Raw genomic sequence first — 17,711 nt, 5'->3', positions numbered from 1 at the left:
AAAAAAAAAGCAAAAATAAAAGATAATTTTTACCTTATTACAGGATAACATGGATAAGTCTAACAGTCCTGGTTGCACAATACATTGTTTTCTCAAGGCCTTCACAACCTCAATCACACATTTAAAAATAATTTCAGATCAAGCTGTTGACCTAGCTTCAGAATATAGGGCAAAAGAGGAAAAAAAAATAAGAGTAAACTTGAGGAGTCTATGTCTAAAATATAAGTGTAAACACTCTAAACCATTTGGGCCACATGCTTCATGGTTGGAAATAATGGAGGAGCATTATTTCAAAGGAATAAAAATTATAAGCATCCCAACCATTGTAGGCTTAAGAGCATAGGAGAGAGAAGTTGCATAAAACATACCATGAAGGACATATAGGAATGTCCATACTATGACTTGAAGGAAAAGTGTTGTAGTAGAAAGATCACTGGATTAGGCATCTGAGAATCTAAAACTGAATTCTGGATTTGTTACTCTTTGTGGAACTTGAACAAATCACTCCATCTCTCTGGGCCTCAGTTTCCCTAAGAGAGAATTTGTTAATTATAAGGAGATTGGACAAGATATTCTCTAAGATTTTTTCAAGTATTAAAGCCTAATAATTATACTACTAGTTATTATTATGGTCATAATGATAATAATCATTATTATAATTTTAATCATAATAATAATTATTATTATAAGCAGTTTGATGGCACAGTAGATAGAACATAGGATTTGGAATCAGTAAGACTTGAGTTAAAATTGTTTCAGACATTAACTAACTGTGCGACCCTGGGCAAGTCACTTAATCTCTGTCTGCTTCAGTTTCCAGATGAGTAAAATGAGAATAAAAATAGCTCCTACCACCAGGATTGTTGTAGGAATAAAATGAGATATTGGTAAAGTAATTTGCAAGTCTTAAAATGTAATATAAATGCTAGTAGTAATAGTAAAAATTAATAATAATAATAGCTTTGTTGTGTATATTACTTTATTATTTAAAAGTACATTATCTACATTATTATTTGTGATTCCCACCACAATTCCCTGGTGTAGGGAGAGGAAATTTTAAGATTTCCATTTTATAGATAGGAAACTGAGACTGAGAATGGTGAAGTAGCTTACCTATGGTTACGAAGTAAGTGGGAGTGGAAAAACTCTAACAGACATTCCTGACTCCATTTCCAGAGCTCTTTTCACTACAAACTTTGCTACATCATGCATTGCAGTGAAAGAAACTTAATTATAATTGAAGGAGCTTTACAGTTCTAAGAGGTTTATGAGTCTATGCATGTGCATAATGTATATAGGTCCTCCAGAAACATCATCCAGGAAAACATCCTAGATGTTTCAATTTTTGTCCTATTTTATAGAGAAAAGAAATTGCTAAGATGTGCAACACCCAAAATAGCAGTTTATAATTGAAAGCCTAATTCTCTCTTAATTATAGGTATGCTACAGTGCCACTGTAATTAGTGGAAATCAGCAGATCTGAAATGAGTCAGACTCTACCATTTTCTGACTCCCTAAGGAAATGATGGCACTTTAGGCACAGAGAACCCTTGGAAATGAAGATGCAGACTCTGCCCTTTCAGCATCACTTAAGGGTGATAGGCTTACCATCCACTTGCATTATTCCACCTCTGGCTAGAAGAAGGAAATGTGTGTTCATTTACTGATAAATCTTTAAATAAAGATAATTATATTGATCTGATAGCCTATTCCCACAAGTAGATTTTGAGGCTAGTACCTACTCATTACTTCCTTCAATCAGTAATAGTGTGCAGTGTTCATTTCTAAATTCTCTGCCTAGGAATCTGAAAGTACAGATTTTCAACTTGATAATTTAACATGGTATTTGTAGGAGGAAGGAACATAAAATACCAAGTCAAGTATTTTTCTTGTATTTTATGGAAATCATTTTTCTCTTCTAATGAAAGTTTCCAATTTATAAGACAGCTTAATTAAAATTTAGAAGAGAGGACTGGGTTCTATTTTCAAGTGGGCTAGTTGAGTTCTGCCTCACCTTAAATCTATTACTTATCTTTCCTAAGCACTGCTCTCAATAACTGCCCCTGTAGAATGTGTAATATTAATAAATATAACTGCTCTATACATAGCACTTTAAAATTTATAAGGCACCTTCTCTATATTATTTTATTTGAGCCTTATATCCACCCTTTGAGATAAGTGTTATTATTATCCCCATTTTATAGATGAGGAAAATGAGGTCAAATGACTTCCAGGGGCACCTAGATAGTGGCCATAGGGAATTTGATTCCAGACCTGCTACACCATGCTGCCTCATGTTTTAAATTGGTACAATAACTTAACTTCTCATCGTGGTGCAACCTTAACATTGATAGTTTTTGGTATGAGTGAAGATAGGAAGGTGACATGGAAAAGGATGAGTAATTAGGAAATAATTTGCTTCCTAGTATTTAGAGTATATGTGGACAACAAAGTAAAATGTAGGCCTCCCTACCTGACTGAAAATAATAAAGAGAAAAAGCCAGAGTGTGTGTGTGTGTGTGTGTGTGTGTGTGTGTGCGTGTGTGTGTGTGTGTGTGTGTGTGCGCGTGTGTGTGTTTAAACAGCAGATGGGAAATTCTTCTTCTCTGTATAATTAGCAGTTGTGGGTCTGTTAGCAAGCTGGCAGAAAGACAGAGAACATAGAGTTTGCCCCTTCAGCTCTATCTTCAACCCACTCCAGTCATTTATTCACTGTTATCAGGCTGGGCTCCCAGATGAGCCATCTGCCTATAGCTACAAACCAACCACTGGTTTAACCAGTTATCAGTCCCTTTAGGGCCCAAGGACCCACAGACAATGCTAGTGAGAGGAGGTGTAGGCATCTTTGTCTAACACCTGGGAGTTTTAATTTCCAGTGCTATCCCCACCAATACCATAGTATTACTGTAGTCATGGACTTTATAGGGACCCTGGTTAATTAACATCAATTATTCAATAACATGAAAAGATATCCCAATTAAATGTCTTCACCCTATTTGATAAATCTTATTCTGCATGTATTTCTCAGTTAAAAGTAGTATTTTTTAAATGAAAGTTACTGTATCTTTTAGTATTTACAAGCTACTATTTTTAGTATTTTTTTTTTGCATTTTGTAGTATAATATCTTTTAGTATTTTGTGAGCTAAAGACAAATAATGTCTTTATGATATGCAACACTGAAGTCCCAGAAAAACTGAATCAGAGTATCACCCAGAGGATAATGCATGGTTGCAACACATTGCAAACAAGGAAGCACAGATGACATTTAACATAAAGAATATCATCAAAGTAATATATAAGCAAAAAACACAAAGAAATATGTATTGACAGATGGGTAGAGGTGTGGATGGGTTGTGATCTCTATTCCAGGAAGGAATATTCACATTAGTGTTCTCATAAAATCACATTTGAGTACATTTGTGAGAATTTGTAGATAGATACATGTGGTCATAATGTTTCAGGCAGCATTTTAAGGGCTAAAAGCAGGATTTTCTAATCCCTTTGATCAGAGTAACCAAATTATTAGACATTAATAGTGTTTATGAAATTTGGTCAACAGTGCCCTGTGTAATTGCAGCCGTCTTTGTACAATCCCAAATTTAGTGTCATTCAAAAGTGGGTACTTTGTGTAATACTCATTTTATTGCTAAATAAGTTTATTAAATACTAAGTAATTAGTGATGCTTTAAAATGATCAGAAATTGGTTCCATTGTTACCCAAAATTCATCTGTGCAGGTATAATCAGCTGAGCAGGCAATCATGAAATATTCCTAATAGCACTTTGTAAAACTTAAAGCACAATATAAATTCTACCTATAAATATTTAAAGAATATATTTATTACATTATTACTGTTGTTGTTGTTATTGTTATTATTGCCAATATGATGTGGCTATCCAAAAGTATGATAAGCTACCTCGGGAGATGATGAATTCCTTTTCACTAGAGGTCTTTATTAGCAGCTAGATGGTGTAGTGGTTAGACCATCAGGTTTGGAATCAGTTCAAATCCATCCTTAGGTACTTAATACCTGTTTGACCCTGGGCAAATCATTTAACTCTATTTGCCTCAGTTTCCTCTTCTATAAAATGAGCTTGAGAAGGAAATGGCAACCCATCCAGTATCTTTGTCAAGAAAATCCCAAACGAGGTAATAAAGAGTTAGTAATGACTGAGGTGAATGAACAGTAACAATAACAAAGAGATCTACAAAAAAAAAGGTTTCTTGAAGTTCAGCTTTAGTGACATTTTTTTCCCCCCACAGGTTGGACTAGATCGAGGATTCTTAACATGTTCCATGTCATTTGGCAGTGAAGCTGATGGACTCCTCAGAATAATGCTTTTGAATGCATAAAATAAAATGCTTAAAATTACAAAGGAAACCAATTATATCAAAACATGATTTCAATTTTGCAGATAAGCTGGGGTGGAATGCAATAAACATGCAGATGAGTAAATCTGAAGTTCTTTGAGAAGGGAGAGAACAGTACCAGTAACATTTAATCAAGGGAGGCTATGCAGAAGAGCCTTGAATGAAAACAAGGATGCTGAGAGGCAGAGATGTGGAAGGTGTATCTTCCAGAGTTGGCTGGGATATAAAGATGGACAGACTAAAATCAAGGATATGATGTGGGAATGAGGAGTATCGAGCATAACTAGCAAGTAACTTAGGCTGGAATATAAAATGAAAGGAGGCAGGAAGAGTAAGTGAAATATGATGAGGAAGATAAAACTATGTAAAAGTCCTGTCCCCATCCAGAAGGTCACAGAACCATTAGAGGATCTATGAGGTCTTCTTCTTACTGAACTCTGAACTGGTAACTAAAGATTGAAAGAGATTGAATTTTAGTAGTTTATATGTCCAATATCTCCTCCCTACAACAAAGGGGAAATAGACTATCACAACCTCATAATCTATTTCTGAAGTGGAAAAAGGCTCACTTTCTCTAAGATACTGCATGTACCAATTATCTCTCCAGGTCTTCCTTCCTACCCTGGAGGACCTACAAGAAAAAGCCAGTGTGACCCAGAGAAAGGAAAGAGAGCAGAGGGATAGAGCCAGCAGCATGCTCTGCCTGTGATTATGTGGAGAATGCGCATCAGGTCCCCTGGTACAGTAATATGTGTAATATTGTAATATGGTGTACTTTGTATTATGCTGGGAAGTAAACCCCTAGCCTGTGAAGACTATTGAATACTGAGCTATTTGCTCTGTGTGGCTAAGGAATTAAGGATATAGGTGTTTGTACACTTTCCCAACTAAAGCTGCCCTGAAATCTTCCAGCTTGAGCCAATACTTTATGCCAAAAGTACAGACAGTGCTAATCATGAGAAATGTTAGAATGCTCTTAAAACCCTGATCTCTTAGAAAAATTATGGTTACTTCTATAAGCATTAAAAAAAACCTTAATGTTATTTCAAAAGAAACAGATGTAAGTCACTACCTCACCACCCTCAAAAAGGTTTTTTTTAGAGCTAATTCCTGTTAGAACCAGTAACACGAGAGGGATAGTGACTGAATCTTTGACTTTATTGACATAGGGAACTCCCATGTAAGAACAATCTATCTTTAATGAAGGTCAGTAATGTGTCTGTAACTTATAGTCTTACAGAGTTGACTACGTCCCTGAGAAACTAAGGGACTTGTTCCAGTCCACACACAGGCAGGATGTGTCAGAACTCGGTTCTTCTTGACTTCAAAACTAGCTCTATCTACCATGTCACACTGCCTCACAATATCATAAAACAAACAAAGAACAACACATGATGATCTAACTCATTTAGAGCACTTGTCAACACCCCCTATAGTACACATTTTCATTGATAATAATTTATAGTATAATAGCAAGAGTAAGTATTATTTTGAAGTCAAAGGCTCTCTGAATATAGATCAACTATAAGTTTCTGTGTATGCTTTAGACACATGAAGAATAAAGTGTTGAGAATCTTAACCTTTCAACCATACCCAAGCTGGGGTCTTCTATCCTTCTCTGAACCTATTATGAAAGTTTTCTAACCCCAAAAGTTTGAAGAGGAGCCTCATAGGGAGCTTATAGGCAATGGTGCACCAGACATGTACCAGACATGACTTTGACTAGACTCCATTCTGCTATCTTTAGGACTGACCAAATTATTTCCTGAACTTAACAGAGAATTAACATGACCTAGACCTAGACATAATACAAATGTGGCCCGGATTTCATGTATTGATTCAGTCTCAGCTTAGAGTCAAGCTTAAGAGATAGATTAATCAATCTCCTCTATGACTTTAGGGGAAAGAACTCATGTGACAAAATTAATTATAGCAAATTAAATTTGAAGCATTAGTTCCCTGGTGCATCCTCATACAGAAGCAGAAATGACAAAGTACCAATCAAAGAAGGAGCATACATGTTAGATAGATTATAACTCTACTATCCATTTTGGATCTAGTACTTTAAGACCATTATAATTTTTTCTGTTGGGATGCTGGAATAGTAAGCTCAATATTATCATGGAGTTAACATTTGATTCAGACACAAGACTATCCACCAACATTAATTAGAACAGTTTTCTCAACTTTAAATAGTACTTTCTAAGGCCATTCCTTATAACTTGTAGGGCCAACCCAAAGACTGAGACACCTACTTCAAGAGGAAATAGCATTTTATAAAGAGATAATTAAGAAAATGCCCCAATTTAAGCATTTCTTGTTTCAATTATGTTCTAGATATAAGACAATAAAGTACAAGCCAACATGAGAATTCCCCAGGCAATTTCATATGTGGTGCATGTATTTGTAGTACAGTTGTTACCAATTACCGTCTTACAACAACCTTTTAACAGATGAAAAAAGGGAGGAAAATAAAAGAGATTAAGAAAATAAAGAATTTAAAACCAACATAAGGAGCTATAAAATAATATCTTACCCTAAAAAACTCTTTTGTGGAGCCAGAGTCTAATGTTCCATAAGCAATTTCTGTTTGCTTGGAAAGATCCTCAGCACTTTCAATGGGAGACACCATCCTCTCTACGGTCAGGAAGGCAGCTAAGTTAGCCGTGTAGGATGAGATTATGATGAGGGTAAAGAACCACCACACACCTCCAACAATGCGCCCAGACAGGGATCTAGTAACAAGTATGAAATGGATTTGTAAAAATGAAATGAATGTCCTAAGAAAAAGAAAAGTTATCAGTTTTATGCAAATACTGAATTATAATATCAGAGGCTATGTCAGATCATCCTTTTTTTTTGTTTTGTTTTTGTTTTTGTATCTCTGCTTGTTAATGAAACCAGAAATTATAAGGTTTTAAGAGATGGGAGGTAAACAGCTCAAGGAGCTTTTCTAAGAATGGCAAATGTCCAGACTTCAAACATCAGTTTGCTTTGCAAGGTGATAGTGTCCAATTCTTCAGTGTTGTAAGGTCCTGAAAAGAAACTTTTCAAATACTTTGTGAAATTAATGCACCAAATGTTGATATTTTTCTCATTCAACTGTCTATGTACAATTCAAAGAAAAATGGATGATAGAATCACAGAGACAGGAAAATTCAGATCAAAACTAAAAAATAAAATCAATTAACATACATACAAACAGATGCACAACCTCTTGTGGCTTCAACCTGCCTTGATTTTTGGAGACAGCTAGGGAAAGAATAGAGTCAATCAGTCAAGCAACCTTTCACCTAACTGAGAAGAGTACCATTTGACCAAAGAATACCCTGCTTCAGTTGCTAGAAAAATGTTCCCAACTACCAAACTCTAAAGTGCTTTGTGAAATGTAGCCACTGAACATAACTCAAGAGAGGAAATGAAGGTAACTTGTCATTACAAACAAAGGATTAGGAAAAAAATGTAATCCCTATGAAGTATCTGATGCTTTAATTCAGCAGATAAGTGGCTCTGAACTTTTTTTTTTCACTTCCTGCTTAAGAAAAAAGAAAACAGAAAACTCAAGGAAAAACATTGCCAGAAAAAAAATAAATCATTTTAAAACACAATAAAAACCAAAACTGCTTCAATGATAAATCAGTTCTTAATAATACAATAAGGCTTTTCAAATTCCTAATGGACTTTGAAACCATCTCTGTTAGAAGAAGGCTTATGCAAAGATTGCAGTGTGTTGCAAAAAATGAGTGAAAAAATGAGATAGGAATATGAATGTATATGAGGTATGTGATATCCCTTGGTCACTGATATAGCAACTCTCATCACTGTTTTTAGGAACTATGCTTTTTCAAACAATTAAGCCACTCTTTAGTCGAATCTTTTTTTTAAATTTTTTTTTCAGTTGAAGGCCCTTAAAAAAAAAACAAGAAAACAGGTAGATTCTTCAAAATATCACTCTTAACTCCCTTTGTGGACAAACCTATGGAGAACACATTCCTACTGAATCAAATTCTTTGCTGAGAGCCCTTGCAAATAATCAGGGATTTTAATAGTTAAATTATAAGAAGAGGATTAAGAAGGGAAGAAAAACTATGTAACAATACATGGTGGGAGGAAGAAAAAAATAAATATTAGCCAGAAATCACCCTAAATTACCTTTATGATTAAGGTATAAAGAAAGAAAAGATAAAGTAAGTATGATAGAAAAACAAAAGGAAAATGCTGGATAGGGCAGTCCTAGGAGTTGTTCTATTTATATTACAGAAGGGATTTTTCTTTTAAATTTTGGGAAACTCCTAATTTGGAAAGAGTTACTTTTTTTAAGAGACCATTATTTGCCCCTTAACAACTGAAGATTTAATTATATGGCAAGTACCTTGTATTTAAGAAGGCAGATACAGTACCTGGTTATTAGCATCCCTTAAAACAAAGCTCATAGTGCAGGGTAATTTCTTTTGACTTTATAGCCCCACATGTAATAGTCAATATATTACAGGAATAAAAATATTTGGTTCTGTTCCCATTATAAAATGCTTTAAGACATCACACTTGCCTCTCACGGTGGGGTGTTTGTGTGTCATATGTACTGGAATGATATATGCTGGTTTGATGTAAACAGTTGTCCAAAATACTTCAGGAAAAATAGAGATTTGATCATTTAAATTATTTTTTTTTCATTTTCCTGGTTCATCCATTAGTTCTATTCAGCTATTAGTTCTATTCTATTAGTTTTCAATATAAGAATGTGATTTGATGGAGGAAATAAAAGAGTGGTCAATGTGAAATAATGTGAAATGTGAAAGCATTGTAAAAGCAATGTGAAAACAATATCGTCTTTATTCTCTAAAATAAATATCATTGTAGGAATTTTCACTAAATGTGAAAAATAAAATAAGCATATATACAACATGCTTTTTTTAAAATTTTCTTCATTAAAATGGAAACTTCTTACATGTTGGGCTTCTTTTGTTCAGACACTTTGTATCTCCAGTTCCTAGCACAGTACTCAAAAGCCTATTAGACACTTAATAAATGCTCACTGATTGAATGATTCAATAATTGTTCTGAGTGAACATGAATGTGCATATGTATATATAGTTATATGCATGTGTGTTGTATGTAAATCATATACAAAATTATCAATGTACACATGTACATATACATACACATGTATATATCTAATCCATGTGATTTATAATTTATATTTTAAAAGCATATATAATAAAATGTATGCATATATGTGTGGAATTCATATGTATGTGTGTTTGTGTGGGTATGTATACATATATACATGCATACATATGTATGTATACACACATACATACATACATGTTTTTCAAAGGCTGTGTGTGTATATATATACCTGGAATTAACATCTATGGTGGTGGTGGTGAACATCTATGATATTTGCCATTATAGGAGTCCTGTTGCACAACTATAATATTTGCTACCATGAAGACTGAGGACAGTAAATGACAAATTTAGAAGTACTGAGTTGCAGTAGATTAATTTGATTGGGTGTCCACAATAAGTCCAGCACCAATACAGTAATCCATATTGAGTAAGGGGCCACGAGGCTGCCTAAAAAGAAGCAAATCCACCCAGGTCAGAAATGGATCTGGTCAAAACTCCTGTTCCAATCCATAGTGGGATCAGGTCTGTAAATGGCTGCTGCACTTCTAGCCTGGGCAAGATAGGGAAACCCAGTATGAAAAACCGATACACAAACAAAACAAAACAAAACAAACAAAATGCAGGGAAACTCAGGAAGAATAGACCACCTTCAGGAAATCTTTCCTTTCATTTCTGTGTTTCAATTCTTCCGAAGGGTGAAGGAAAACCTAATATTAAACTGAGAGAAAAGGTTTAATTTAGCTAATTCAACAGATCATTCAGATATGACTAGGTTTCAGCATGCTCCATTAAATAATAAATTAGATAATATTTATTTTATATTGCATTTTACTTGTTTCACAAATTGATTTTACATTAGAAATATTTTGGTGAAAGAGATGATAAAGAATTTACCATCTCAAATATTAGCATTTTTATACACCCTTTTATTGTTGATATTCCATCCTTATCTCTCTTCCTAGACTCAAAGAATTCACCGAACAGCTCTGAATCCTCATTTCACACTGAAAAGTTAAAAGTTTTGACTTACTTAAAATATTTCTACTCACAATCACCATTTCTCCCCATCTTTACATCACATACAACTAAAAACAATAGTTGTGCAGAGGTACCCAAAGATACAAATGGGTTCTTGGAAAATATGCCTGTAAATTGACTTTCTGTAATATGAATTCCATTTTCACATTGCCAACAATGGGCTTTTGGAGATGCTTTCTCAAGAAACAATTTTGAGCCCTAAGATAAATAGTTTGTTTGGTTTCAAGACAGTCCTTGTCAGTGATAGGTAACAAGAAGTCTCCACTCTGTAAAAACCAGTAAATATGTTAAGTATATGTACATATTCACATGCCCATTTACCATAGGCACTATCCAAGAAATGAAGATTTGCCAAAGAAAGGGGAACATTTCTATAGCATCAAGCAGGCCTCCAAGCCAAGATATCTATCCTCCTTTCTGGTGTTCTTTCATAGTGCCAGGGTTCACCTCATTCCCCATGTCTCTACAGGTAGATTTAAGATTTCAGCTCTGTTGACAAGCAGTCTTACCACCCCTACTAAGAAGCAGGAGCCAAAATAACTACCCGCCATGGCTTAGTACCTGAGGATAAAGGCCATGTTTTAACACCAGGACCTTTCCATAAAATAGTAATCCTTTAATTAACTGAGAGTATCACAGTGCTTTTGTAATAAGCAAAAGGAGACTTATAGTCCTCAATCATCAAAAAATTTAATTGATATAGGGCATAGAGTAACTCATTTGTCTTCCTTCTAAGTTCTGAAGGTGTTCATATACTAAGACATGCTCTTAAACTAAATTAATCAAACTATCTGCTCTGGAATTCATAAATGTGGTTCTTCATAGATTTAAGATAGGCAGAAGTATTTTCAACAACCGGACTATTTTAGAGGCATCAAGCCATAGGACACCTGACTCAATTATTTGAAATTGAGTAGATTTGTTCCTTTCATTTTTTTTTGTACAATATATTTACCAATTTTCCACTGCCCTGGAAAATTAAAGTATGGCTGGGCATCATGTCATATCTACTTTCCGTACTTCTATCACTTTCTCTTCTGGTTTTTGAAATCCAAGCACATATACTTTAGAGTTAATTTACCTCCTAAAGAGGTAAGAAAAACAATGAATTAGGAATATTATAAAAAAAAAATCCATCCCAAGGAAAGAAAGGACTTCCTATAGATAAAAGCCCTAAGATCTGACTACTCAGCTAAATAAAAACTGGCCTTCTACCTCAAGACCAGGCAACCATTACTTTTCAGTGACCCTTCTCTAAGGCCTAAATCATTCAGGAAATATTAAAATCAACGTGTCCGAAAAAGGGAGGTTCATAAAACCCAGTTGAGTAGTTGATTGAGATTATCTGAACTGGGTACTTCTTTTCTTCCTCTTCCTCAATTTAAGCCACTTCTTTCTATTAAAAACCTGGGTGAATGAAATTTGGAAATGAAGCGATCCATTTATTTGATACACCAAAGGTCAGCTTAATGGCACACAGTGGTCAACCAGTATTTCCTAGTCCCTGTATTCTGGTACAACCATAAAAATAGGAAATGATACAGATACTGGACCAAAGATTCCAATCCTCTGTGCTTTATCCTTACTGACACAAATTAGCCTTACTGTTAAGGAAATATCCACAAATCCTTTTTACTTTTACTTCATGAGTTATTTCATTCTATCATTGTTACTGATATACAATCATAGAATCTTAGAATTGGAAAACATTTCAGATGTCATTTAGTGAAACTATTTGTTATCCAAGATTATTTCTATCATGCTGTTATAAATATTTTGAAAAAAAATTCCATATCCACAGCTGACTACAGAATTAGCACTAATTCTAAAAGGCATAATGTCAGATTGGCATACCCAAAGGTGCCTCATCAGTTCTTACATCCCAACTCATTCCTGAGATGTACTATCCTAGAATGTAATGCACTAGTATATATTAGGACCAGAAATTTAGAGCTTGAAGAAACCTAAGAGGTCACTTGTTCCTACCCTTAGCATTTTAAGGCACAGATATCACTATAGTCCTAAAGTCTCAGGAATCATGAATAAATATGCTTTATATTAAGGATATATTACATCATTATAATGAAGACATATACAAATGATGATTAAAAAAGACAAACCCTTTTTCTTAGGGAGGTGGTTTAACTAATAAGCAAAGCATTGAAACAGGTCAAGGTAAAATAAAAGTATACCAGCTGCATGATTGTTATATCATATAACTAAAACTGGAAGGATACTGAGTCATTCCTCCATAATAGAAGATTGTTGCTCTGTTCTACTTCTTATTTAAGTGTACAATCTGGTAATTTATTTTTTATTTTTACAGTATAACTTCATTCATTTAATTGGATATGTATATATGTACATAAATATATATATGTCCAATATTACCAGATTCAGTAAAAATACTATCAAGAGTACAAGTTTCTGAATTGATTCCATACTATGCCATTCATGTGTTTCCCAACATTTTTAATAAATCATCCTTATTGTGGCCCTGGTAAATTTCCCTAGATTCTTGGAAATTATTGTATACCACTTTTTTTTTTTAATTAACAACCTAAGTTTGCCAAGTGACATCCATGATTTGATCTCATCTCATTGTTTGTTGTGGGTGAAGAATGGGTCAAGGAATAGGTAAAATAGCTTTTGGGGGTGACCTGCTGCTTCTGAAGATCTAGAATCAAGTTACCTGTTGTTCCCATATACAGTTCTGTGGTTTAGATACACAGATAACTGTAAAATAGGAATATGCAGCAAAAACACGGTACCCCTCCAAGAAGGCATAGAATGACAGAGACCTTATGCATTTTATAGCCTCTCCATGGTACTTATAAATTCACCAGAGAAATACATGTTCAGCACTTGTTGAGTGGTGATCAAATATTTCACTGCCCATGACCAACAATCTGCCCTTGCGGGAGTTTAAAACTCCTTGGACAAGAAGTTGGCATTTGGTTTCATCTTTAGAGTAAATCTATAGGTACCACGAACATCTTTTTGAGACCTAAAATGCACAAAGTTGAAACGGGCATGTAACCAACCTTGGCGAAATATCGCATCCTTGCTGCATAAAGGCACCCAGGGAAAACCAGAGACTATTAAATATCCCAAATTCATTAGTTGACTCGTTACTTTGTGTTTCTCGTCCATCTTCAAACTCCTCAGTGTGCCACTCGTAGGGGCTGAATCTGCTGACCAGGAATAAAACTACACTGACCCCAATGTAGGCAAAGACAATGCACATCCAGATTTCATAGGCTAAGGGATCAAGAAACGAAAACACTCCTGGTTTGGACTTCTGAGGCTTCTTGATCATAATTGAGATCCCGAGGCTCATGAAGGGCTTAGAAAAGTCAATCACCTCTTCTCTCACCAGTGTAATAGTTAATGGGGCAATTGCAATATCGGCTTTCTGTAAGGGAAACAAAAGGAGATCAGAATACTTAGAGAGTCATACTTAGTAAGGACTGATGGCCCCATCCCTTCAACTGGAGATGAAGACTAGGTTAGCAAGGAAATGCCAGTGATCACCTTACGGGTAGAGTCCTGAGAAAGGGGAAATAAAATAGCCATTTACTCCCCAAAATATCCCTGCTTTTTCAATATACACAATACACCCATCTGGCTTGACTATGGTAAGCATATCTTTATTCTGAATCTCTATTTCTCTGACATGCCCTTTCCAGAATTAGAACAAAGGATTTGGCCATCTGCTTAAAGGGAGAGGAAACATAAATTATGGTCCTTCTTTCAGTTAATCTGTTTTTTAAATTCTGGTTGAATTTTCCAATCTTTGAAATGTTTATTTCACATGAATATGAGCTTGTTTACCCCCAGTGATGTTATAAGAATCCAGATATATGGACTTTTGGAGGGAAAATATATCAGCAATAGAGTTGAATAGTTTTAATTAAAGTGCAAAAAAAAAATTGTACAATATGTTCTTACCCCATAAACAAGCTCTCCAACCATCCCGTTCCAAATTTTTGTATCTGCGTCCCTGGCCCCATACTTGCCATCCCCAACAATAGTCAACTTGTATTTGAATCCACAGTGTTTGGCAATCTCTGCAGCCAAATCCACACAATAGCCTTCATATCGCTCATTGCCTTCTAGCATTTCATGATTTTTCTTCATCATGACATATGGGGATTCCTGTTTAGAAAAAACTATGCTTCAACTGACTGAAAGCAACTGTGTTCATCATATACTTTAAATTATACCTAGGTAACTCCCAAAGCTCTTATGGGTAGCTGATTTGCTTCTTTGTTCAATCAACTTAACATTTTAGAATTATTCATTAGAAGATATGATGTAGTCATAAGTCATGTAAGGCTATACACATATACATATATGGATATATACATATATATTATATATATGTATATATATATATATATATATACATGCAAATATGTATGTATGTAAAACTTTCCAGGAAAACATCTTTTATCTCACCTCCAAAATAACTACTGTAACTCTTATTAGGATCATTGTAAATATGAAAAATAGAATAGATGTCACACATACATTCTCTTCTCCCATCTGTAAATATGTAGTTTCTAGCTAAATAAGTTTTCCAATACCTTTCCTTTTTCTTTTTCCCCATGTTTTCATCCAATCCCTGATTCTTCTCTTAGGAAAAGAATAACATATGAGCCAGAATTAATCCACATCATCATCAATAAATAAAGGTCAGTAGGTGAAGTGGAAAACAATAAAAGCTTCTGCTCCTCCATTTAAAATTATAAAATGTTGAAGGTATAAAGACTGTTAAAAATCCTCTAATCCAATCTGATCAATTTACAGATAAATAAAGTAATGAAAAGAGAAATAAAGTGAGTTGCTTTAGTATAAGAATAAGTATTTAAGAACAAAACAAGAAATGCTATATTGAGTCAGACCTATGTTCAGTCCAATACTACTGTCTTCCTATTACTGTAACAGCCTTGAGACTTCTGCAGGGACAGTACAGTTACTTCATATTAGCCCAAAAGTTTAAGCAACCTAATTTCTAAATTTTTTTTTAATAATGTTACAAGGATTCCCTATCCATTAACTTGGCTAAGTCTTTTATTATCTTATTCATATTTTTATTTGTTTTTGTTTTTGTTTTTTTTTGGTTAGGCAATAGGGTTAAGTGACTTTCCCAGGGTCACACAGATAGTAAGTGTTATGTGTCTGAGGCCAGATTTGAACACAGGTCCTCCTGAATCCAGGTCCAGTGCTCTATCCACTGCACCACCTAGGTGCCCCTTATTTATATTTTTAGACTGAACAATTTCACAACCATCATCATCATAGTAGTCATTCATTTAACCTCTAACCTTTTAAAGCCTTCATTTAACCTTTAAAGCCTTACAGAAAAGGGCTTTACGTACAAAATCTCATTTGGGCTCAACAACAACCCTGTGTAGGAGAATTTACAAATATCATTGTTATTTACTGATGATGAAACTAAAATTCATAGAGGTTAAATGACTTGCCCATGATCACATAGCTACTAATCATAATACAGAATCAGAACTCAGGTTTTCCTGATTCTAAATTCAGTATTCTGTCTACTATAGCATACTGCTTACCCATGTGTAGAGAATTATTCATCTCCAACCTATGTTCTATTAGTTTTAAGGGATGCCCTCTCCTGCTCCCATAATCTAGGGAACATTCTGTCGTTTTATGCTGATACAAGTGCACATAGATAAAATTCACTTTAACATGCTTTACTGTCATTTATTGCTGTGTTTGAGTGTCCGTTCACTCCTGAGCTCAATATTATGCTAGAATTTGTTGAGAAGGTGTTGTTTGAATGAAATCAGTCCACAAGCATTTATTAAGCGCTTACCATAGATCAAATGAGTGGCACTCTCTATCACTTAAAACATGATACAAACATTACCTACCCATTATAGTTGTTATTGTCATAGCTATGATATGGTTCAGTTGAACCTGATGCCAAATAAAACCCTGTCTTTTGCTTTCTTCCCCCCAAGCCCTTTATTCAGCCACGAAAAGAGGCCCCAAGCGATGGATTTGTAAAATGATTTAATTTTTGTCCCATTTTTAACTTTTATCAAAAAAGAAATAGTGAAGTGCTTAATGTTATGACAGAGACAAAAAAAAAACAGAGTTAATAATTATTTTGCTCGATATCTGAAGGAAATTGGTTTTGTTGTATAGCAGAAATAGACTAAAGGCTATTAGAACACCCATCACTTAAAAAAAATGGTAATAGGGACATTTGCTGAAAATAGAAAGAAATATTGTCCTTATTGGACATCAGGAACACTTATTAGTTTTCCAAAAAGGAACAAAAGATAAGGTTAATTCCCAGTTCACTCTGGGCTGTAGAGTGTGGACTAAATATATCACTCCCTGGAAATATATAGCATAATATAGTGAGAAATTAGGTTCTTTTAATAAATAAAGAAATCAAGGATTCTGTTAGGCTACATAATTATTATAAAAGCAGAAAATGAGAGGGTTCTCCAGAAAAGCCAATATCTGCATCCAGCTATCTGTATTCTTGAGCAAAAAAGGCCAGTCAAATTTCACATCTTGCATAATAGTTCCAGCCAAAAGAAATGTTCTAGGATCACAAATTGAGAACTGGAAGGAACTTTGAATGGTGTTCCATCCTCTCGTTTTGCTGATAAGAAAATCAAAGCCCAGAGTGATTAATTGATGTCAAACATAGAATCTGAACCAGAGTCTTCCTGGAGTCAAGAAGACTTGAGTTCAAATGTGGCCTCAGACACTTCCTAGCTGTGTGACCCTAGGCAAGTCACTTAACCTTGTTTGCCTCAGTTTCCTCATCTGTACAATGAGCTAGCAAAGGAAATTCCAGTATCTTTGCCAAGAAATCTTAAATGGGGTCATGAAGATTGTGGTAAGATGAAATAATAACAACAAACCCAATTCACTATGTCATGTTGGCTGTCATGTCTTCCATCTCTTATTTCTACTGTACAAAGTAAAAGGTGAAAAGCGCTACATTTGGAGTCAGAAGACTCCACTATTATTAACTGCATGACTATCCAATTTTCTAAATCTATAAAACAGGCATATTAATAATCACACTACCATCTATCATGTTTTTATGAGCATTAAATATACAAATATACAAAATTGCAAAGGGCTGGATAAACAAAAGCTGTTGTTAATATAT

The 17,711-nt window shown here is 34.6% G+C and overlaps 1 protein-coding gene across 1 annotated transcript in view; it reads right to left on the bottom strand.

Annotated features, from left to right (window-relative positions):
* Positions 1-17,711, bottom strand: part of GRIA2 (glutamate ionotropic receptor AMPA type subunit 2) — a 182,884-nt gene that overhangs the window by 35,176 nt on the left and 129,997 nt on the right. Inside the window, exons 10-12 of the mRNA XM_027866825.1 lie at positions 14,492-14,698; positions 13,585-13,955; positions 6,909-7,107 (exon numbers count right to left, since the gene is read on the bottom strand). Of these exons, the coding sequence (XP_027722626.1) occupies positions 6,909-7,107; positions 13,585-13,955; positions 14,492-14,698 (777 nt within the window). The remainder of the gene's footprint in view (positions 1-6,908; positions 7,108-13,584; positions 13,956-14,491; positions 14,699-17,711) is intronic.

The sequence above is a fragment of the Vombatus ursinus genome, unplaced genomic scaffold (genome assembly GCF_900497805.2).
Source record: "Vombatus ursinus unplaced genomic scaffold, bare-nosed wombat genome assembly UNPS02014784.1, whole genome shotgun sequence".
NCBI lineage: Eukaryota > Metazoa > Chordata > Mammalia > Diprotodontia > Vombatidae > Vombatus > Vombatus ursinus.
Note: the sequence above shows the minus strand (reverse complement) of the source record. Positions and strands in the feature narration are given on the sequence as shown.